Here is a 25,827-nt window from a genome sequence, read left to right on the forward strand (position 1 = left end):
AAGATCTTTTGAACTACTGAACAAGTGATAGGCGCAACTGTGCTAGTAGGTTGAAGCGCTGTGTATAACAATGTACAACACCTCCTGTAGTAAATACTCAGTGTCTGCGGGTTGCAGTACTGTTCAGACGTGTTACTGTAAGCAGTCTTATCTGTATATGGTGAACAAAGTAGTGGATGATTTGAAAGAAAATAAACCCAATAAGGCCAAAATGCAGGAAATGCAAATATATTATAAAATGGTCAACAAGAAAATCGAATATTGCGACCTGATCCAGTAAATCATTTTATAACAGTGCAGGGTAAAAAAGGTTCCCATTATCTACACTAGGCATGACCAAATGGTAGATTTCAATCCAATCATGAACCCTATTAATTTTTTTCTAATTTATTCAATATTGATTATTTTGACAAAACTTCGGAATGGCTCTGTTTTGCCTTCTCATCTCTAAGATGTATCACATTGTTTGCTAAGTTTTTACAAAACTGTTGAAATCATGCAAATAAACATTGGCCATTGATTACGGAAAACTGTAGATTTTGATAAGATATAAAATTAAGTGGTTAGCAGCTGAACACTGTAGATCTTTAATTCATCAAGTATTTCTACAGCGACTTTCTCTACTCCTGATCCCAGACTAATCCAATTTGTGGTTTGATAGTGCCCTATTTTTGAGTGATTATCTTTTTTCTCTCCTATCTTGCTTGTTGCTTAGAATAGACCTACATAATGTGTGGCACACCTAATAAGGTGTGTTAGTTGTACACCTAATAAGGTGTGTTAGTTGTACACCTAATAAGGTGTTTTAGTTGTACACCTAATAAGGTGTGTTAGTTGTACACCTAATAAGGTGTGTTAGTTGTACACCTAATAAGGTGTTTTAGCTGTACACCTAATAAGGTGTGTTAGTTGTACACCTAATAAGGTGTGTTAGTTGTACACCTAATAAGGTGTGTTAGTTGTACACCTAATAAGGTGTGTTAGTTTTATACCTAATAAGGTGTGTTAGTTGTACACCTAATAACGTGTTTTAACTGTACACCTAATAAGGTGTTTTAGTTGTACACCTAATAAGGTGTTTTAGCTGTACACCTAATAAGGTGTTTTAGCGGGAGTCGTGTAAGTTGACATTGTCATAATGTTCATGTCCTCTTCTGAGTATATTTGGCAGCCAGTGCCTGTGATTGTGGAAAGAATTGATAGTGCCTATTAACAACTACCAAGTCTATTAAATGCATGTTTACATATGCATGCATATGTATGTAATATATATGCATATGTGTGTAATATATATGCATATGTATGTAATATATATGCATATGTATGTAATATATATGCATATGTATGTAATATGTACGCATATGTATGTAATATATATGCATATGTATGTAATATAAATGCATTATGTATGTAATATAAATGCATTATGTATGTAATATATATGCATATGTATGTAATATATATGCATATGTATGTAATATATATGCATATGTATGTAATATATATGCATATGTATGTAATATATATGCATATATATGTAAGATACATGTATATGCTTATGTATGTAATATATATGCATATATATGTAAGATACATGTATATGCTTATGTATGTAACATATATGCATATGTGTGTAATATATATGCATATGTATGTAATATATATGCATATGTATGTATTATGAAATGTATTAAAAACTGCAGCATTTCAAATTTACTACTTCTGTGTATAACTTTTCATTGACATTGGTACTCATACAAAATGATATTTTTCATTACATGCCAAAAACAAAAATAAAAAGACTGAATTCAGGAATTATTGAGTGAGTTGAACAAGTAAGTGTGTTTTGAATGTTTGTAGTCTAATAGTATTGCTGAGGAGTCAAGGTAGTGAATTGAAGGTTGTAGTAACAGAAAGTTCATAAATTGAAACATATGATAGTGGATGTAGTATGTTGGTGTCACAGAATAGAAAATAATGTTTGTTAGCTATAATAGGTGTGGAAGAATAAGTACAAATATCCTGAGTATATTATGCAGGAATTTGAAACCTGTATAGTGACCAAAAGGGAATAATGTAATGAGTTTATCAAAATGGTCTAATAGTTTCTCACCTGAGTCCAAAGAGCTGCCGTGATAATATAATGATTCAGTGATAATAAGTAATATATAGACTATTAATGATATAGTGGTAATAATATAGTGATTTATTTTTATATAAGTTCTGATTAAAGTTTATTACCCAGGTATAAAGGTTATACAAATATAAAGTTGTATAACTATGTTTATAAATATAAATAGTATAGTGATTTGTTTTTATATAGGTTTTGATTTAATTTATAACGTCAAAAGGCATCAACTAACTATAGTAAACTCAAACAGTTCTATCCTTGTTGGGCCTCAGCTGTTTTTTAAGCTGGTGTTTGCCCTGTTAAAAAGAGCAGCATGTTGTATTGCTCACACCTTTTGTTGTTATACGTTTAGCCTGTTGACCCCAAGTACATCACAACTACTGACAAAGAGACTTCCATCTTTGTCGAGGATCTGGTGAGGCAGAACAGAGGAGTTCATAAGGTGATAGCAAAGAATGAGCTAGGAGAAGCTTGGGCTTCGGTAAGTTCAGTACTCAATGTGATATTCTCGCTCACCGCATGGTCCTTTTATGACTGCACTCTTCAGATAGTCTTGGTGGCGCGTTGCATGTCACTTTTATCACTTACTGTCTTGTCCAACTTTTTTCCTATTTAAATTTTGCCCTTGAGAATTTATCTTGCCTTGATCAAAGTTCATACATGAATTAGTTGTTAGCTTCCAGCATCAGTGGGACATTCTCCTACTGACATGCATAGATCTCACATATTCCTGACACTTGACTGTTTGTACACGCCGCAGACTTTACTAAGGAAGTCATTGCTATGATGCGAATGAACACGGATGTTAAGTTAATCAGTTGTAAATAGCAGAATTTATTCTAAACAAGTTTTCATGTGTGACAATCACTGGCAGCCACTGACCTGATTGTTCAAAAACTTTAATATAGCTCAGAGAGACTAGGAGTCAACACATCTCTTTTGATACGATATTTTATTACAATCTGTGCCTAAACAATTAATAGCCCTTTTCATACTCCTTATTTTTAATTTCTGCAAAAACATTTGAAATATCTAATTTTTAGTGGAATCTAAATTAAATACATACATTAGGTAAGTCATTTTATTTGGAAAGTATTATCTTATATTTTATACTACTTTGGTTATTCCGTTTTATAAATAGACCAACTACTTAATTCCCTCATAACTCTACCTTCTGAGATATTATGTTAGATCACACCTTAGACTCACTATTATATATTGTAAATATTTTACCGAACGACTGCTGATTCTAAGTTGACAATAATCAGTGACAAGTATTTCATAATAATAATAATTTGACAGTGATCAATGACAAGTATTTCTAGATAGTAGCGTTGTGCTAGCACACCTTAGCCATTTAAGATTTGACAAGTGAACCTACGATTTGCTACAATAATTAGTTTTGCTAATAAAACTTTGAACTGATTATTATAACAAATACATTTACAAGTGACTGCAGTCCGCTGTAATTGCAAGGGTACTGATGCTCTGACACGGCTATATAATAATTAACATGTTATCAGCTTAGAGCTAAATAATAAAATATATTATGTTGATGAGTTTATTACAAACCCTCCAAACATTGAAAATTAAGCACTACCAGCGCATTAAACAGCCTATATTGTCTCGGACACATGCTTATAGGCTACAACATGGTACGATATGCGTATACAGCATACATGAGAGTAATATGTATGATTATACCTGCAATATGGTACATTATAATATTAATAACAGTAATACTAGTAAACACAAATTACAGTCCAACACTCACTAAGGTGCATGCATTGCTCGGGCCATCTCTCGCGAGAGCCACCTGTCAGTCAAAGCTGTTGTTCTTCAGGTCGTTGGGCAATCGTTTGAACCAATGATAATTTGAAACATTGGAGAAGTGAAGTCCGAAAAAGAGGGGGTTGGCTGTGTTTAAGATATATAAGATAATATGTATAAGATATGATGTGTAAGATAATATGACCTTTAAAAATTGTCAATTAGAAACCAAACCAATGTGCAGTTGCTTTCATTTTATTTTCCCTTTTAACATGAATACAAATTTTTGAGCATTTAAAATGTTTTAGATGACTTGATAACTTGATGACTTGATAAACGCTTGACTAAAATTGTTATTTGAAACATAAAATTTAAAGACTACACAAAATTAAATTCTTTTGTCAATGTTTTTTTAAGATTGACCTAGTTGTCCTGGCTCCACCATGTCGACCAGAAGGGCCGCTGGAAGTTAGTGAGATATTTGCTGAGAGCTGCAAACTTTCTTGGCGCCACCCAAAAGATGATGGTGGCAATGAGATCTTAGGCTATAGAGTGGAGAAACTTGACAAGAAGACTGGTAAATGGGAGAAGGTAAAGATAGCATAGATTTATCAACCTTAGTGATCTACATAGATATATTAACCTTAACGATCTACAAAAATGTATTAACTTCAACGATTTACATAGATGTACATGTAATAACATTAATTATCTACATAAATGTATCAACTTGTACAATCTACGTACATAGATGTATTAACCTTAACAGTTTTCATAGCTACGATGTTGTATTCTGTTACACTAGTACACATTTCTAGAAGCTCTTCCGTTCTTGCTAAAATCTGTATAGACTAACTTACATGTTGGAGAATCTATCAACTCTTAGCCTTGGTACCCGGTTGTATTGCTACTATAGCTAGTCTATGAATACAGGTCAAGTCCCTCAACTACCCCACCACCTCCTTCACTGTACCCAAATTGAAGAAAGGCTCCAGCTATGAATTTAGGGTTTTTGCTGAAAATGTGCATGGAGACTCGGAGCCCCTTGTGTCTGATGGCCCAGTCACAGCAGAGAACCCATTCAGTATGTTTCATTGGTTTACATGCCTACACAATGTATGAAAGCACAAGCTATTTTGATTTACTAGATATTTGAGCTGATGTCTTTTCATGGCAGACCCTTTAGCAAATTCAAACCTGCAGCCCCTAATCTAATTTGTACAAGCTTTTATCTGAAATGTCATGCTGACTGCAGGAATATGCACAGACCTCGCTCAGTATTGTAACTACAAACAAATACTACCATCTTTTAGCAGTGTTGTGATTCTACAAATTATATGTTTAATAAAAGCACATAAATTATATGAAATGGAATGCATCAAAATTAATTTTAAAGAATTTTTTAAAAATTTCAGATACACTTTAGTGTTGGCAAAGTATTGCTATCAACACCATTACTGCCTTTGCACTGTTGTAATTAGCTCAGATTTTTAATGGCTCAAGAAGTTACTTTAATAGGTTAACACATGACTAAATCATAGCTGATATTTGACCTTTATCTTTCCAAAATTTACTAATTTCAGTTAAAGATCCTTGATTCAAGAATTTCCAATCTGACTTTCTGGCACTTACTACCGTGAGAATCATACTAGGTGCTAAAGAAATTTGATGTCAAGGTCACACTAAAAGCATGGTTTTTGCTGGAGTTGCAATCCCTTATTTTTCAATGCATTCAGTGAATAAGCTTCTATGGGACAAATAGCTCTCTAACAAGCTGTGGCATTTGAATCTATAAATTGATCTCTACAAGAAGAAATACCGTGAATATTTTGCAAAATTTGTATAGCAGCCTTAAATAACAACGAGAGTACCTGTTCAAACATGCCGATTAACTTAATCTGCTGCAGGTGTGGCAGATGCTCCTGACAAGCCAGAACTAGTAGATTCTGACAGAACCTTTATTGAGATAGAATGGCTAGCTCCGTATGATGGTGGAAGCCCTGTTCTTGGATATATTGTGGAGAGAAAAGAGGTCACTAAAGCCAAGGGAGTCAATAATAGTTGGGTTGTCTTAACTCGCACCCCTACTAAGGTAGGTTTACTGGTTATATGAATTTGTCTCAGATTGCTTTAAAGATATTAAAAAGCCTTTTATGGCTATACTGCAAAAACTATTATGATCAGCAATAAAACACTGATGTCTACTAAGGTAACTAACATAATATATGTGTGTTGAATCTGCACATCTGAGAGGTCATTCAAGGGTGACTTAATGTTTTTGTAAGAGCTTCAAGACAAATAACAAGTTTAAGAAGTTATTTTGTAATTAACTTCCTCCGCATTGTAATACAGTATTATAGTCTAGTCTCTCAAGTTGGGTACAAAATTTACTTTCTAACTACTAATATCACCATTAACAACTCGATTGTTAATTTCTACAGTTTGGCAAGTTTTTTGTGAAATATTTTTTGATTCAGCGTTCAACTTTCTTATTATGTCATGGCAATTTAAAAAATATTTGAGTGTATTCATAGCAGCAGGCAATTACATATTTTCAATACATCTTAAATTAAAACGAACATTCTATACAAATCTAATAGAGAATTCTAATAAGAGTCATGTGAAAACTTGGAATACAATGGCCAGTTTTATCAGTGCAAGAAATCATAAAGAGAAATGTTCTCACAACATATCAGTGAGGTACTGCTAATACCTTTGTTTGTTGAATGCCATTGATCTTTGTTTTCACGCAGGACATATAGTACTATGCATTCAGCATTGATCTCTACATCTGTGTAAGACATATTACCATGCGTTCACCATTGATCTCTACCTCAATGCAAGACATATTACCATGCATTCACCATTGATCTCTACCTTCATGTAAGCCATATTACCATGCGTTCACCATTGATCTCTACCTCCATGTAAGACATATTACCATGCATTCACCATTGATCTCTACCTCCATGTAAGCCATATTACCATGCGTTCACCATTGATCTCTACCTCAATGTAAGACATATTACCATGCGTTCATCATTGATCTCTACCTCCATGTAAGCCATATTACCATGCGTTCACCATTGATCTCTACCTCCATGTAAGACATATTACCATGCATTCACCATTGATCTCTACCTCAATGTAAGACATATTACCATGCGTTCACCATTGACCTCTACCTCCATGTAAGACCTATTACCATACATTCAACACTGATATGTACCTCCATGTAAGACCTATTACCATGCATTCCACATTGATCTATACATCTGTGAAAGACGTATTACCATGCATTCACCATTGATCTCTACCTCTGTGTAAGACATATTACCATGCATTCACCATTGATCTCTACATCTGTGTAAGACATATTACCATGCATTCATCATTGATCTCTACATCTGTGTAAGACATATTACCATGCGTTCACCATTGATCTCTACCTCCATGTAAGACATATTACCATGCGTTCACCATTGATCTCTACCTCCATGTAAGACATATTACCATGCGTTCATCATTGATCTCTACCTCCATGTGAGACATATTACCATGCGTTCACCATTGATCTCTACCTCCATGTAACACATATTACCATGCGTTCATCATTGATCTCTACCTCTGTGTAAGACATATTACCATGCGTTCATCATTGATCTCTACCTCCATGTAAGACATATTACCATGCGTTCATCATTGATCTCTACCTCCATGTAAGACGTATTACCATGCGTTCACCATTGATCTCTACCTCCATGTAAGACATATTACCATGCGTTCATCATTGATCTCTACATCTGTGTAAGACATATTACCATGCATTCACCATTGATCTCTACATCTGTGTAAGACATATTATCATGCATTCACCATTGATCTCTACCTCTGTGTAAGACATATTACCATGCGTTCACCAATGATCTCTACCTCCATGTAAGACATATTACCATGCGTTCATCATTGATCTCTACATCTGTGTAAGACATATTACCATGCGTTCATCATTGATCTCTACCTCCATGTAAGACATATTACCATGCGTTCATCATTGATCTCTACCTCCATGTAAGACATATTACCATGTGTTCACCATTGATCTCTACCTCCATGTAAGACATATTACCATGCGTTCACCATTGATCTCTACCTCCATGTAAGACATATTACCATGCGTTCATCATTGATCTCTACCTCCTTGTAAGACATATTACCATGCGTTCATCATTGATCTCTACCTCCATGTAAGACATATTACCATGCGTTCACCATTGATCTCTACCTCCATGTAAGACATATGACCATGCATTCATCATTGATCTCTACCTCCATGTAAGACATATTACCATGTGTTCACCATTGATCTCTACCTCCATGTAAGACATATTACCATGCGTTCACCATTGATCTCTACCTCCATGTAAGACATATTACCATGCGTTCACCATTGATCTCTACATCTGTGTAAGACATATTATCATGCGTTCACCATTGATCTCTACCTCCATGTAAGACATATTACCATGTGTTCATCATTAATCTCTACCTCCATGTAAGACATATTACCATATGTTCAACATTGATCTCTACCTCCATGCAGGACATATATTACCATGATACAAAAGTGAAACCAATGAAGACCTATGAATACCGAGTAACGGCTGTAAATGCTGCGGGTAACTCCAACCCCTCCCCATCTACAGGCACAATACAGGCTAGACCTATGGCAGAGGCTCCAAGGTACCACCAGCTGATTACTAAAATCATTGATTTACATATTGTGATATAACATTTTATATGCGTTAATATATAATAAAATGTACTACATCATAATATATAATATAGCACCAATGAAGTCTGTGTTCAGGAGATTTGCTAAGGAAAGTTCTGTCTCTAATATTGTAAAAGCAGTACAGCAGTATTTATGCAGTGCTGTTTTGGATTGTGGTTTGGTAGGCTTCCTGTTACATTTGCCTATTAAGGTAGCTCTGGTAGAGATATTGCTAATACTACTGCTACTACTACCGCTGCTACTACTATTATTACTACTACTACTACTCCTACTACTATTATTCCTATTACTACTACGACTGCTACTACTCTTACTACTACTGCTACTACGACTGCTCATACTGCAACTACTCCTACTACTACACCGTTACTACTAATGTTACTGCTACTACTATTACTACTGCTGCTACTACTACTGCTTCTACTACCACTGCTACTACTACTACTGCTGCTACTACTACTGCTACTACTACCACTGCTACTATTACTACTACTCCTACAGACTCAACAGTGTATGTAGTAAAGCTTTACAATGAGCCAGTTAACTTTCAGATTTCTATAACAAAGTAAAACTGATTAAAATCATTAACATTTGTATACTCAATTGTCACAGGATAGATATGAGCTCACTCTTTGGTGCTAGAGATATGAAAGTCAGGTCTGGCGAGCCGCTCAAGATTACATTGGGAATGTCTGGATGCCCGAATCCTGTGGTAGAATGGAGAAATAATGATAATGTGATAACTCCCAATGACAGGGTAAGGATAGACAGTCTGAACACTTTCCTATGAAAGTACAGAAGTCAGTAGTTATATTGGATCATAGGGTTATTGACCCTGGTCTTTATATTAGCTGACTAGCTGGAGTTCACCGTTGCACGATGTTAGCTTCATCCAAGTTCAAAGATGAGTTCAATGATGAACTTACACAAAATTCTAGTAGGCTTTGTCAGAAAGTGTGGATCTTTTTCTATTATTTACGATTGTTTTTAATGCTTGAGGTGATCTGACTGCCTGAATTTTGCAAGATTAAAATTGATAAAACTTGATCACGGTTAAAACGCTCATGTTCAAACGAAAGTGCAATTATGACGTCTACAGTTGCACTTTAGCAAAGAGATAGACAAAGTAGAGACGCATAACGCTGCGACTTGATGCATAATGTGCAATAGCCAATATCAATAACGAGAGAGACAGGCTGCTGCACAACTAGTGATGTCATTTTGGCATGTTTTTTGTGGAAATACATTTTTAATACTCTTTTTCTTCTATGTGTCTAAATGACCAGCTATTTGCCCACTCCCTCTCACATATTTTATGGTATTAGTGATAGATCTATAGTCATTTTTACCCCTTGATGGATAGTACTATTGTTGTAAGGATTGGGCAGCGAGAACCCATCGTATCCTGAACGATAGTATCAACCGCGCTGCAATAAATGCATCACTAAGCATTGCATTTGTTGTTACATTTTATCGATGCAATCACTTCTACCCAATCCGACATCAAAGGTAAGTGACCTGTTTAAAGTTGTTTTCACCAAAAACCTTTTTGGGTATTTTTGTCCAACCAGTTTGTTGTACAACTAGTTTGTTGTACAACTAGTTTGTTGTACAACTAGTTTGGTTGCTAAGAACATGGTATGTCAATCGCACTAAACAGACAAATCACTGGTTTGATTCATTGTAAGTAAATCATGGATTCTATCGAGTTACCATCACAAATGAAGACACAAAAGCTTGTAAAGCAGCTCATCTCTTCTACCCAAATCAAGATTAATAAAATCACAAAAATCACAAAATAGATTCCACAGCCTGAACACCGTGACATAGGTTTTTCTGGTCTAGACCTAGATGACCTTAGTCCTGTTTCTGGCTGCCTATACAGACTAATACAGTAAATAGTGGTAAATTTGGCAGAAAGAGAGAGAGCAATCTAAAGTTGAATGCTCTTTCTGCTTTCCCCCAGTGTCCTTTTCAGAGAATTGAACCCCAGCGCGTCATTCACATGTCAAGAAATAAAGACACAGCCACGTCTGCTCCCTGCTCTCTACAAAAGGGTTAAGAGGGTCACCAATCTTTGAATTTTGCTTTACACTTACATTTACGAAGTATAGTACCTATTGCTTAGCTTGTAGCAGCTTATGCTTTTAGCCTCAAGCAGTCTATTTCATCTATGACTCACTTATAGGTTAAGTTGGAGCAGGACGATGAGAGTATAACTTTATCCATCGATAAATCCAATCGCTCAGACGGCGGCAGCTACACCATCAAAGCTGTTAATAAGCATGGGGAGAGCTCTGAGAGTCTCAATGTTATTGTGTTGGACTCTCCTACAGCGCCTGAAGGCCCACTCGAGGTGAGTTTATACTTCAAACTACGGATCCTTCCAGGCTCATTGTTTGTCAAATAAATCTACTCAAATACAGAATGAGTCAGTCAGACCAACTCATGTACATAATGAAACTGCCTCTTCACAAATTGGTACAATTATTTATAATGAAACCTTTCATATATTGTCACATGTCTTGTCAGCTCAGCAGATGCAGACCTGCTGTGATCTCCCCTGTATATGCAGACTTTGTTATGGCTACTTCAGCAAATACAAAAATTTTATTCTCACGATGTAGTTCTGTTCTCGTCAGTAGTTCTGTTAATTTCTCTTTTCGTAATAATGTTTTCCATTTTCAGATAACAAATGTATTTGCTGACCGGTGTACTCTTACATGGAAAGCTCCGAGGGACATTTGTGGAGCTCTTGTCACAGACTACGTGATTGAGGTGGATGAGGGCTGTGTTGGTGAGCAGTTTTTCAGTTTATACGTGTTAAAACTTTCCTTTTGGTTGTTAACAAATAATTCTTCACCAGACACTTCTCCTCTCCTGTGTTCCAGTTGTAACATTTGCAGACATCTAGGCAATTTCGGATAGCCTCTTTTTGTGTTTTTAATTCAAATGAAATATATATATATATATGTGTATATACATGTATATATACTTTATATACTAAAGACATATATATGTAGGTATATAATATATACCTTCAGTATATATATTATATACAAACATATATAATATATATACTGAAGATATATATTGTATAACTTCATTATATAAATTACATAGGCATGTGTATAATATACGTTTATAATATATATACATATATATATATATATTATATAATATATTTGTATATATACACTAATATATATACACAAATATATATAGGCTATATACTACAGTATATATACAATAGATGCAGTATCTACAGCGTTTTGCATAGAAGTGCTCAATATTAAAATAGAGCTATGTAATGTAATTTTAGTTTTTTTTCATTTTATTTATATATTTATACCAGTTCTGCTTTCCAATCGAGGTCATGGCTTCATGGATATCTTGTAGGTAACTGGGTGGAGAGAATGTGTACTGTGAATGGCACGAGTGCTGTGGTGAAGGGTTTGAAGGAGGGCAAAAGGTACAAGTGCAGGGTCTCTGCTGTCAATGTTTACGGAAGAAGTGAGCCACTGGAAGGTGACACCATTACTGCCAAAAATCCCTTCGGTGAGACCTCAAGTATCTATCTAACCATTTAGCTGGGTTTCAATCGTGTAGAGGGTTGAGCAGTCAATCTTTGTATGACATATGAATAGTTTACGTGCTCACAGCTTCCCACTTTTTGCTATATATTGGGTTTAATTTGATTTCCTCAGATAACCTTTAACTTCAAAAAAATATTGCAACTTAAAAATCTACAGAACTTTCATATCATGAGATAAGTTACAATAGCAGAACCAAAGTCATGCACCATCATCCCACCAATTGCTCCTACCATCAGTAAAGAAACAGATGCTGCTTAAAAGTCCAAACACACTAGGCGAGTTTATCGCCTGCGTCATGAGGAGGGCGGAGATATCGCTGGCAAGTGCCTAAACACACTTGAGAGATTCACCGGCATATGATATAGTTGGCGCGTTCACAAGCTGCCAATAAAGTTCCTTATCGTTAGTTTCTTCGGAGTTATTAATAAATTTAGATAGGTCAGTACGGCACCGTCTAGGCAGCGACGTAAACAACTTCCGTTTTTTTATTAGGCTTATCTCACTTTCACGGATTATACACTACAGGAAGATATAAGAAAAAACAATTATTGTATTTTTAATAGTAATATTTTACGTTTTTTGTATATAGTTTACTTTATAGTTGTTCTTTATATTTAGTATATTAAATATTTACCAGTCTCAAGATGGTCAGCCTGCGCAACGATTGACTTCAAATGTTGGTTTTCAACTAGGATTTTTTGTAATTTGTGTGTGTTATGTCGTACAAGACTGGGAGTGCTTTTCTCAAATTTATGAACAGTTCAGTGTTCGTTCTGATGATGTTTCAATCGCAGCAAAATAGCAAATTGTTGCTGCTGTACGTTGGTGAACATCGATAAGAAATAATTACCCGCCATAAAATTGCATTCAGGGGAAAAATCAACCAATCGAAATGCATCTCGCTAGCTATAAAGTTGTTACAAGAATGTCTAGCGTTATCGCTCAGCATGAGCTCGCTGAGTGATTTCTAGCACAGATTTACGCCACGCAGCGCGAATCGCACTAAACACCGCCTAGTATGTTTTCACATTTAGAATACATGTGGAGTGTGTCGACTGTTTGTATAAGGCCAAAGAGCACGCCCAGCAAACTGGTAAAAGGAACATTTTTCTACAATGTTCTATCCCTGATTATTGATTATCGAGCACGCCCAAAATAGAGGCTGTTCAAACAAAAGTCCGCTAATGTAGTACTTCTACTTTTTAAGGTCATTAGTATAATTAACTCACTCCAGGTCGTACTAGGAGTAGTACTTATACGTAATCTATTCTCTTCATTCGCAATCCTTGGTGACAAACTAATTTGGTAATATCAGATATTTAAAGTTGCTCAAATGTCGGCAACACAGAGTGCATTTTGGCTATAATGTCGAGTAAAGTGAGGACCAATAAAATCAGATATCAGTGAGATATCAGATTCCGTTGAGATATCATATATCGGAGAACTATAAGATATCGGGGAGATATCAGACATCAGTGAGATATGGGTTTTTGAATAACATTTAACTCTTGCTCAGTTTGTATATGACTCAGTTTGTTTGCTTGGCACAGTGTTTGGAGAATAGTAAGGAAGTAAGGCTTTACTTTGATCATTTCTATAACAGACAAAAGATACTGAGTAGGTGCCTCATCTGCATATTTTAGATAGGCAGTATTTGTCAAGGTTTGGTCTACTTTACAAGTGTGCTTTTGGATCTTCTCAAGGTCATCCACCTTAAACAGTTGGTTGAAGTTGGTGTTTGTAGCAGATACCGTACTCTTTCCTATGTAGACCGGCCTTCAGCTCCTGGCAACCCAGCGATCACAACCTTTGATGAGTTTTCTACATCATTGTCATGGAAGCCACCTTCTTCTGATGGAGGAAATCCAATCCAAGGATATCAGGTATAGCAGGTTTTTTGTTCTCCATTTAAAAAAACCATTCTATAAATTTGCTGATGGTTTGAAGGTTTCCCTCTGTGTAACAAATCAGTTTGCTTTAGCTATATCTTCTCCACATGCTGTTTCCTGTTTTCATTTGTCTGTTCTCCTCTATAGAAACTACTAATTAAACATTCTGTCTGAAAATTTGTATGTTGTTTTCCTTAATACTCCTCCAGGTTTTAAGCAAAAAAAGATTTTGGGGTCACCAACCTTGAGGGGCGTCAAAGTCAAAAAAGACTTTTTTGTGTGATCAAAATGTTGCTAAATGCGATTTCGTATTGAGATTACAAAAAATTTGGCCAATATGAAGTTTGAACTGATGGCATTCAGCTTATTGGACTGATGCTTTAACCCACTGAGCTAATCAGCCACCCGCTAAAACCTCATAATAATTGTGCCAATCAGAGATAAATAGTGCTCATTTCTACCTTTGTTCCGTGTATTTGTTCGAAACGTACTAGAACATTTAAATAAAAATCAGAAATTGAGGTTGCATTTTTTCCCTGTGTTGCCCGAGCAAGTCGGCAATACAGGGTTTGTCTGCTAGTTGTCTTGCAACTGCTCTTTTCCAAGCCTTAAGCTCTCAAATTAAACATTTTAGCGGCATGTGGTGACCCAATATTAGCGAGAGAAGATATGGATATGACAAAACATCTACTCAACTGTTACTTTGCACATTTCAGTTGAATATAAACTTTACTTCAGATGCTCAGTTACATTTACTGAAGTTCTATTTTCATATTTTGTCCAGGTTGAGAGGAAAGAAAAGGGTGGAGAATGGCAAATAATGACACAGGATCTGGTAACAGACACGAAATGCACATTGCCTTGTTCTAAGGGCAAAACTTATGACTTCCGTGTGGCTGCAGTCAATGATGGCGGTCTAGGAGACTGGAGCAAAACTGTTGGACCACATCTCTGTCGAGAGAACATCGGTAAGTGTGTTGCTTAGTTACAAACTAAAAAGCCCCCTCGGTAGCACTTATCGCATATATACACAGAAACCATATACATGTATGTCCTATTTGAAAAGTTGTAAAGGACTTGAATGGATATCTTGGTTACGTCAGATAACCAAACAGCTAAAAAGCTGTAAGAGCTAGTGGACCTTTCATCTGTAAACTATTGTGTGAGCAATTTGTTGAAGACTGAGTGTGATACCTGCTTAGCTTTTTGCTAAGCAGAGGCTGTGTATATGTTTTTTAGAGCATTTTTCACAAACAATGGCTCTGTGATCTCGGCGAGAAACATGCCCAGTTGCGGAGAGTAATTGAAAATTAAATGTCATTCCTGTCACAACCGGTGGCCTCTTTGGGGAGTTGAACCCCAACCTGTTTGTAAGTCAGGTGTTCTAGACCGCTAGGCCACGACTGCTCTATAAACTTTTGGAATATTGTTATAGGTAATCACGAAATGATTATGGATCAGTAAGACAACTAAATTATGGGAAATATGCAAACTGCGATCAAACTACATAGAGTAATGACAGATATGACAGTCAATATGACAAGCAGAAATTCACCAACAGATCAAACATTTACTATGAAAGATAACAAACTTGGCTTGACAGATAAACTCAAAACGACAGATAGCAAAGCTTCTATGTCAGTTTTAGTTCTTCAAGAACTAAGATCGAACTAAAACTGTTGTGCAAATAATAACAGATAACACAGTCAAACCTCGATAGTACAGTCAAACCTCAATGGTACAGTCAAACCTCGATAGTACAGTCAAACCTCAATAGCACAGTCAAACCTCAATGGTACTGTCAAACGTCAATAGCACAGTCAAACCTCACTAGTACAGTCAAACCTCAATAGTACGTACTGTCAAATCTTGATAGTACAGACGAACCTTGATAGTACAGTCAAACCTCGATAATACAGCCAAGTCTCAATGGTACAATCATTCTTGATAGAACAGTCAAACCTCAATCGTGGTACTAAACATCAATCCAAAGATCACCTTAATATACAAATCATACAAACTACCAAATGAAATCTGAGTAAATCTTTGTCAAACATTCTTTATCCATGTTCTGTATGTTCTGTATGGCCAACACTCTGTATCTCAGTGACCAGGAAAACCCCATTTTATTTTTTATTTCTCGATTCTGTTGGTTTCGTACATACAAATTAGCTTTTGCTTCATCGCCAAAGTCTCGTTCAGGACCAATGTCTCATGTATGTCATGTGAGGTACTGCGGCCTGTTATGCAAGCTTGTGCAGGTGGGTGATTGATGGGAATCACGATAGCTATGAAATTGCAAAATGATGCAACCAAATCGTGTGCGCACTCCACAAGAGCATTGTCCTCCATGGTTGTGCCTAGCCGTGCGCTTGCTACGCTAGGTGAGCACTGCTTTGATTCAAGTGCACAGCTTCATCGCAGACTCATTATGTGGTTTTGTTCCTCTATTGCAAAAGAGATAGGTCAAGGACTTTTTATTGTTAGTAAATTAACGAAATCTGGCTCCTGTTGCTCTTTCACCATTTCTATGAACCTTTCAGTACAGATTATTCGATACTTATCTGTATTACCTAGTTAGCCAGGTTATTTTATAGATAAATTGAATAATCGGTTAATTATATTATTCGGTTAATAATATAGATTATATAATATTATATTATAGATTATATAAATATATATTATAGATTATAATATAGATAAATAATCGGTTAATTATATAGAGTAACCGATTATTCAATTTATCTATAAAATAACCTGGCTAACTAGGTAATACAGATAAGTATCAAATAATCTGTACTGAAAGGTTAAGGTTAAATAATCGGTTAATTATATAGAGTAACCGATTATTTCAGATTTTTCAGATTTCCGATTCATGGACAGATTTCTGAATCAGCTAGGTAGGTACTTAGCGAGTTTCATGCAAACGCTCCTTTGTTGTATCTTAGAGTGAGTTGGGGTGACCCAGACTCACTCACACTTGCCTAGACAATATCATTCTCAACATGACTAAAAAAATTGCTAGGGATTTCATAGCTTGACAGAAAGCCATTGATGTACAACAGATATGTTACTACGACAGATAGTCATCATGATTAATGATAGTGATGATAGTAATGCTACTATGACAGTTAGCCATTGCAGTATTACATGTAGATATAGTACTATGACAAATAGCCATTGCAATATTACATGTAGATATAGTACTATGACAGATAGCCATTGCAATATTACATGTAGATATAATACTATGACAGGTAGCCATTGCAATATTACATGTACATGTAGATATAATACTATGACAGATAGCCATTGCAATATTACATGTAGATATAGTACTATGACAGATAGCCATTGCAATATTACATGTAAATATAATACTATGACAGATAGCCATTGCAATATTACATGTAGATATAGTGCTATGACAAAAAGCCATTGCAATATTACATGTAGATATAGTGCTATGACAGATAGCCATAAAAGAATTGATGATAACTATGGAACTATGACAGATAGCTATTTAAAAAATTACATGTAAATATACTATGTAATATAATTATTCCATTAATTATATCCTGGAATAAAGCCCTGGGGGGCACATTATAAGATAAAATAAGCCCTTGGAATAAATAGCCTCTAGAATAAATGACCAGGGGGCCATTTATTCTAGATGGCTATATAACTAGTTAACTCATAGCCCCTGCTCTTCTTCAGCTTCAAGTTAGTCAAATTCAGAAAATAATAGAGCTGACTCTTTATGTTATTAAGAATAGCATTAATATGCTCTTAAGTTCCCCGTTCTGATGGTTATTTTCAGTACCTAGCCAGTATTGCTACCATTTGAGAATCATTCAGAGTTTTTTAATCAAGTGCAGCATTGTCTCTCGATGTTGATGGGGTGATAAGCTAATGTGCTTTGTTTGACAGACCCAGCAGGTGCCCCTGGAACTCCTAGCATCGACAAGATCACTCCAACCAGCGTAGACTTGTCATGGAAAAGACCAACCGATGACGGAGGGGCACTTAATGGTTACAGTATTGAAGCTTTGAAGGAGGGAGAGAAAGAATGGGTGGAAGTAGCAACTACGATGGAGATGTAAGCGAAAATTGGGTCAATAGACAGCAGAACATTCTAGACTATTTTAAACTCCGTGACAGTTTCTATACAACCTTTAGTTACTGCTTATAATAAAAATTTGTTACCGGTATCTTTTAACTATGATATCATATATTCAAGTTGTATATATTGTATTATATACAACTTGTATTATATATATCATACTTGTATTATATAACAATTCATGTATATAATACAAGTATAATATAATATGCATCCTTTCTAAACCAACATTTATTTATCAGGGTAACTTCAACAACGGTGAAAGGCTTGCAGACTGGTGCCACCTACTCATTTAGAGTGCGAGGAGAGAATGTAGCAGGGTTGGGAGAGCCAAGTAAGCCAACCAAGCCTGTGGTTGTTGAAGAACAGCCTTGTCTTACTACGTAAGTTCACTGCTACCGTTGCTAAGCAACAGTCTTGTCTTACCACAATATTATAGTTCAGAGCTGCGAGTACCGAAGCTTGGAGTTTGCATCTCAACTGAAATTTAACCTAATAAGTTTATGGCAGGTTGTTGAACACTTTCTGATCACACAGTTCCACTGACCATAAATTCATAGTACCTGTTATTGCTTAGTGCAACAAATCTACACTATTTTCGCTTTTACTGAATTCGCTGGCAATAACTTAGCAATTAATTTTTTACATTACATAAAATAATATTGTTGTAATACCAAGGAACATAGAGGTATAGCTATTCAATAAGTTGTATGAGAAATTCATGAGCATTTTAAATCTAGCTCAAAAAGCATTTGTGTCACACACAGGTTTGACATGGATGGTATAAAGGATGTGGTGGCAAAGGCTGGTACTACACTGAGAATAGAAGTGCCTATCACAAAAGCTCACCCTGTCCCTTCTGTCCTTTGGTCGGTTAACGGAGAGTCTATTGATGACCGGGCTGTTTCCAATGTGAGTGACCTAATGTATTTTGCTAGATTTCATTGGCCCGCTTGGTCAGTACACCTCATTTCATCGGTCAGTACACCTCATTTCATCGGTCAGTACACCTCATTTCATCGGTCAGTACACCTCATTTCATTGGTCAGTACACCTCATTTCATCGGTCAGTACACCTCATTTCATTGGTCAGTACACCTCATTTTATTGGTCAGTACACCTCATTTCATCGGTCAGTACACCTCATTTCATTGGTCAGTACACCTCATTTCATCGGTCAGTGCACCTCATTTCATTGGTCAGTACACCTCATTTCATTGGTCAGTACACCTCATTTCATCGGTCAGTACACCTCATTTCATTGGTCAGTACACCTCATTTTATTGGTCAGTACACCTCATTTCATCGGTCAGTACACCTCATTTCATTGGTCAGTACACCTCATTTCATCGGTCAGTGCACCTCATTTCATTGGTCAGTACACCTCATTTCATTGGTCAGTACACCTCATTTCATCGGTCAGTACACCTCATTTCATTGGTCAGTACACCTCATTTCATTGGTCAGTACACCTCATTTCATTGGTCAGTACACCTCATTTCATTGGTCAGTACACCTCATTTCATCGGTCAGTGCACCTCATTTCATTGGTCAGTACACCTCATTTCATCGGTCAGTGCACCTCATTTCATCGGTCAGTACACCTCATTTCATCGGTCAGTGCACCTCATTTCATCGGTCAGTACACCTCATTTCATCGGTCAGTGCACCTCATTTCATTGGTCAGTACACCTCATTTCATCGGTCAGTGCACCTCATTTCATCGGTCAGTGCACCTCATTTCATCGGTCAGTGCACCTCATTTCATTGGTCAGTACACCTCATTTCATCGGTCAGTGCACCTCATTTCATCGGTCAGTGCACCTCATTTCATTGGTCAGTGCACCTCTGTTCTCTCTATTTGAAGATGAACTTACTCAAAGCTTTAGTAGATTTTAACAGAAAGTATCGGGAGTTTTCTCCCATTTGTGATTGTTTTTGATGTATTAAGATGGTCTGACTGCCAAGATGTTTCAATATTAAAATCGATAAAACTTGATCACAGTTAAAACACTACGAAAAGAACATGTCGAAATGATGTCACTAGTTGCGTGGCTGTTAGTCTTTCTGGTTATTGATATCTGCTGTATTGCGTTCAAGTTGATGAGTTACGTGTCTTTATTCTGTCTACACAGTCGATCTCTTTGTAATTATAGACATCATAGTCACATTTTTTATTGATCTGAGTACTTTAACCGTGGTTGAGTTCTGTCGTTTTAATCTTGAAACATCCTGAGAGTCAGATCACCTCAAACATAAAAAACAATCACAATTGGTAGAAAAATATTGATGCATTCTGATAAAATCTACTGCAATTTTGTGTAAGTTCACATTTGAAAGCGAAAGTTTTGTACAAAGCATCATAGATATCTAGAGCAACCCTAGATATCTAGAGCAACCCTAGATCTGCCTACAATCTAGCGCAAGGTTTCTCTCTGCATTTGTGCGCCACCCTTTGTACAAAGTTTCACCTTTTTAACATTGTTATTACATGGACTAGTAATAATGTCTTCTCCGTCGCTATGTTTCCATGAGGCGGTTTATCTTCAAGTTTGCATCATTCGCAAGATGGAAACAGGCAAAATCCTGTGAGTCAAGCAAGATTTGTTGTCAAGCAAGTTTTTATTAAATGTTTCATGTTTGCGAAAGATGGAATGGTATGTGCGAATGATGCTCAAAAAATGCGGCACAAGATATTCCATTTTAAACATTTTTCACATTTTAATCTTTCCCATCTTAAAATTGTGCTTCCTAGCGAGATGAGGAGTCTGCTGCTATGACCTCTATTGTAGATTTCCTTAGATTTTTAACACAGTGCCCGCATTAATCCAAAACATCCGAATGTCTATTAAAACACTTATCGCATGGTAACTCTGTGTGCACACAACTCCAGATCTGCATCGTAAACATGATGAAACATATATGTAGCTTAAGCCCGCATCAGTCAGCTTCTAGTGCAATTTCATCTAGTAAGGAGTGGCTAGGTATGCTAGCACTCCATTGTTCTAGTGATTGTAGTCTCCGGTACTGGATTATGCCAAGTCTTTTTCTACGCTTTTAGGTAACAAAGACTGAGGCGTTGCTAACAATCCCGAAATGCAGACGTTCTGACACTGGTAGATACACAGGCTCTTTTACAAACTCCTCAGGCACTGCAGAAGTATCTCTCAAGGCAACAGTATTGGGTACGTCACGCTCTTGTCCGTACCAGAGGCTAGGCTGAATCTGAGGCTAAGCTGTACGAGCTGTTATTATGGAATGTAATGAAATTTTCTGTTTGACTGTATCAGTGAAAATGACTAGCTTAGCTCTGCTTATCCATTTAGTTATTGTTCATCGCTGTGAATTTTTATTCATTAGCTAGTAAGGAATTTCAATATTGCTTTAAGGTATCACTTGTCATGTTATAGTCTGTCCAGAACATAAGAAGGCTGACAGTTTTTTTTTTCCACATGAGCTGATATAAACTTCGTTGTAGGCAGCTTTAATTTTTGATGGTCAAAAACTTTTGAATATATTATGGAGTAAATACTCCGTCAGATAAAATAAATGCAAATTCATATTTAGCATTAAAAAGAAAATGTAAACAATAAACGCTGTAACTCTTTCACTACGGAATCTTTTGCTCATTCTGACGGAATTAATTTATGGCAAAGATGCTGACGAACATTCAGCATTTTTACTATAAAACTAGAGTTTCTGTCTTGGAGCTTTGATCTTAAGTTTTTTGGAATCATATTTTGCACAAGAATCCATGCATTTGCAAACAAAAGCCGTGTATAATATTTTCCCCTAGTTTATTGAAACTGGCTGCAGAAGAAAAATGCTATCATTTTTGCAATTTGATCAAAACGCAGACCAACATTCTCTAATATAAAAATATAATTATCAAAAATATCTGAGGCCCAACGTTGAAGATTTTCACCGGCAGAGATACGTTTAGGTCACTGTTTATAATTTTTTTCCATCCATTCTAAACCGAAAATTAAAAAAATTGGAAACTGTGATAGTATGCTGTGAATTCTGAGTAAAAAAAAAACTAACTGTTTTTTTTTGCAAAATGATAACTCAATATCTTAAATTTATTGTGGCAAGGTTTTGAGTAGATCTGTTAAGTCTGTGATCTGTGGTTAATGTTTGTGTATAGGCACTAAGGTGAATCATATATAAAGAGTTTCCGTAGTGAAAGATTTGAAGAAAATAAATTCCTGTCATGCCCTGAGACACTCAAATGCCTTTAATTCTTTAAGACTGTTTCAGCAGCGAGTGCAGCTGTCAGTTCAGCCGGTTTGCTTTGTTAGCCTGTTATGTATCACCTGTCTAGAAGGTGCTACTTCACACACTCTCTTGAACTACGCAGTCTAAAAATAATTGACAGATGCACCTAGTGCCCCTAAAGGACCAATCACATTTAAAGACATGATGGGAGAAAGTTGTGTACTAGTATGGAAGGCCCCAGAAGACAACGGCGGTAGCGAAATCACCAACTATATAATTGAAAAGAGAATCTCCGGAACCCCCAAGTATGATTTATTGAAGTTTGAATAGTAAACTAGAGATCACTAAAGACTGGTTCACACTATATCGCCGTATCTCGGTGTTGATGTCACAATACTTTGGTGATCGTCGATGATGACAATGTTCAGACTATCATAAACCTATCCGTGTTTGCATCAGCAAATACTCCTTATTCACATCTTCATTATTTTCTTTTTTTTGGTAATTTTTCTTGAAGGAATATCTTTGTTTTTGCTCAAATCAAATACATGTACTAGTCTCGCAGCAACTATCATAAACAGAAATAAATAGATTATGTTAGCCATGACAGCGAATCACCTCCACTGAAATATTGCACATTGCACAGCCTTTCGTTGATGCTCGGCAAATTATCGAAAGAGCTTGACTGCTGTAAACTTTTCCCGATACATCCATGTTGGTTCATCGATGTCATCGGTTGAGGATTCACATAATCGACGGTGAATGCTGAAAGGACAACTCCAACATACAGCGATATAGTGTGAACCAGCTTCTATATGAGACAAAAACATCTGAAATAATGAATAAGATCCATGTTGAAAAAGGCCATCATATAACAGTGAGCATACTTGGGAAGTTTGAGTGTTATCAGATATGGATTTCAGTATTTGATGTCTTCTAGGAGTCAGGTCTATTACACTATGTTTCCATTGTGCGAACGATGCTGATTTGGAATTGCGCGAGCATTGAGCTACCGTGCAATAGGTTTGTCTGTATTTGTTCATGTTGTGGGTTGGCGCAGGCACTTTGTTAAAAAGTATTGGGAGTTTTACGCAGACACCAAAGTTCCACTCATGGAACTGCTCAAATCCAAATAGACATGAATGGAGTGTTGAAAATGTTTAAAATGGAATAGCTTGCACGACATTTTCTTACGCATCATTTGCAACTGACGTTTCCATCTTTCGCAAGCATGAAAAATTCGGTAAAAATTTGCGCGTCGCCACAACTCTCTTGACTAATGTGTTTTACTCGTTTCTGTTTTACGGATGGCACAGATTTGTGGATTAACTGCACCATGAATACACAGGAATAGTAATAGTCATTTAAAAATACATAATTGTACAAACTGATTTTGCTTTGATGAAGAGAAGACAGATTTAAACGAGGTATATTGTGATCAGACCAGTTTTAGTAAGTCGTACTTGTGTAATTAGTCAGTGCTCTCTAGATATTCCTGTAAGCCTACTGAACAGCTTGATAATTTTATTAAAAGTCAATTTAAAGTTTCAAATATAGAGTATTTGCTCAATTTTGCCTGGAAAAATACAATTTAATATAAGCAGCTACCAGAATGTGGTGAGCTACTGTGTGCCTTCAAGCAATATCAATGCATTTTTTGAATAAACTTATTTCTCTTATAAAATTTGTCTAGCCTCGAGTAGCCACATAATTGGTTTTTTACTCTTTGCAGATGGTCTAAGGTGACGAGTTTCATTCGAAACCCTCACTGTTCAGTGAAGAACCTTGACATTGGTAAAGAATATGACTTCAGAGTTTGTGCAGAAAATGAATTTGGAGTTAGTGAGCCTCTTCTTACCTCTGACCCAATTCTTGCTCGACATCCGTTCAGTATGTAAACACAACCTTGCAGTTTGGTGATAATCAAACTTATGTCTGTAATAGCTCACTAACCTTTTTTGCCTTAGTGGGATTAAGGGGTTAATGGGTAGCCCTTAGTGGGATTAAGGGGGCAGAGGAGTAGCCCTTAGTGGGGTAGAGGGGGCAGAGGGGTAACCCCTAGCCTTTGGTTGACAACTGTCATATGTGAACTTCATATATAAAGTTCGTTCTAAACTACCTGTGCAAAGATGTTTCAGGCTGGAGATGGTAGACTTGTTGCCTGGCCTTGAATAGCTTGGAGAGCTGGTAGAATTGTGTAAAGCAAGTGTGCGCGCGCAATCCCTCGAAGGTTGAGTATGGCATCTGCTTAACAGAGGCTGTGCGTCTTTTAAGAGATATGTTACACAAACAATGGTTTGTGATCTTGGTTGGACATGTCTGAGTCTAGTGGCAAGGCAACCTCGACGACTAGTGACATATCCAGATGCAGAGAGAAATTTATTGTTGGGTGTCATGTCATTTTTGTCATCACCAGCAGCCTTTCTTAGGAATTTAACCCCAACCTGTTGTTTGCAGGTCTGGCATTCTAGACCACTCTAAAACATTCTAGAACATTCTAGACCACTAGGCCATGACAAGTGAGACGGGAAGCACTGTTAACATATGTTTAAGGTTCTGGTGATAAGAGTTGGTTGCTAAAAACAATGTAATGTTTATTCATCAGATGGACTGGTTTACTAAATCCAGCTGAAGTTTAGCAATAGAATAGGAACTGTGTACATCCTGAATCAGTTTTTAATGACAACCAAGTCTGTGGTCCTGAACTGACCCATGGTTTTGTTGTACGAGACATAGAGCATTAACAATTATTCCAGCTAACTTTAACAATCTCATCAAGTTGTTTTAGTGCTTTAGTTCATCAGCAAGTGCGTACTCTCATAAAAATAACAAGACACTTGACTGAAGCATTGAAGATGTGAGCTTGGTCTGACCTTTACTGAACTCCTAGGGTTTCAGACTAGCCTCAATTTTGGACAGTTGTCTCATTTCACTGTGAACGATTAATGTGAAGAATCTATTTAAGAGAATATGAGAATGCGAAATGAAAGTAACTGGTTTTGCAAATGATACAAATAATACGAAAATAAAAACAAAATTTATGTTTGTCCAGCGAATGCTCAACTTGTTTCACAATATATATGCCACACAGGGTCTGACAACTCCTTGCAGTAAAGCATCTCCTTGTGTCACAATATATATGCCACACAGGGTCTGACAACTCCTTGCAGTAAAGCATCTCCCTTGTTTCACAATATATATGCCACACAGGGTCTGACAACTCCTTGCAGTAAAGCATCTCCCTTGTTTCACAATATATATGCCAAGTAAAGCATCTCCCTTGTTTCACAATATATATGCCAAGT

At 36.4% G+C, this 25,827-nt stretch overlaps 1 protein-coding gene across 1 annotated transcript in view; it reads left to right on the forward strand.

The window, feature by feature from the left end:
• Positions 1-25,827, forward strand: part of LOC137388203 (twitchin-like) — a 141,327-nt gene that overhangs the window by 60,057 nt on the left and 55,443 nt on the right. Inside the window, exons 28-44 of the mRNA XM_068074707.1 lie at positions 2,484-2,612; positions 4,319-4,492; positions 4,835-4,985; positions 5,809-5,993; positions 8,505-8,644; positions 9,309-9,453; positions 10,885-11,052; positions 11,385-11,493; positions 12,096-12,254; positions 14,063-14,175; positions 14,966-15,149; positions 18,112-18,280; positions 18,547-18,687; positions 19,072-19,216; positions 21,366-21,489; positions 22,683-22,827; positions 24,255-24,412. Coding sequence (XP_067930808.1) covers positions 2,484-2,612; positions 4,319-4,492; positions 4,835-4,985; positions 5,809-5,993; positions 8,505-8,644; positions 9,309-9,453; positions 10,885-11,052; positions 11,385-11,493; positions 12,096-12,254; positions 14,063-14,175; positions 14,966-15,149; positions 18,112-18,280; positions 18,547-18,687; positions 19,072-19,216; positions 21,366-21,489; positions 22,683-22,827; positions 24,255-24,412 — 2,539 coding nt within the window. The remainder of the gene's footprint in view (positions 1-2,483; positions 2,613-4,318; positions 4,493-4,834; positions 4,986-5,808; positions 5,994-8,504; positions 8,645-9,308; positions 9,454-10,884; positions 11,053-11,384; positions 11,494-12,095; positions 12,255-14,062; positions 14,176-14,965; positions 15,150-18,111; positions 18,281-18,546; positions 18,688-19,071; positions 19,217-21,365; positions 21,490-22,682; positions 22,828-24,254; positions 24,413-25,827) is intronic.

This window comes from Watersipora subatra, chromosome 2 (genome assembly GCF_963576615.1).
Source record: "Watersipora subatra chromosome 2, tzWatSuba1.1, whole genome shotgun sequence".
Classification (NCBI taxonomy): Eukaryota; Metazoa; Bryozoa; class Gymnolaemata; order Cheilostomatida; family Watersiporidae; genus Watersipora; species Watersipora subatra.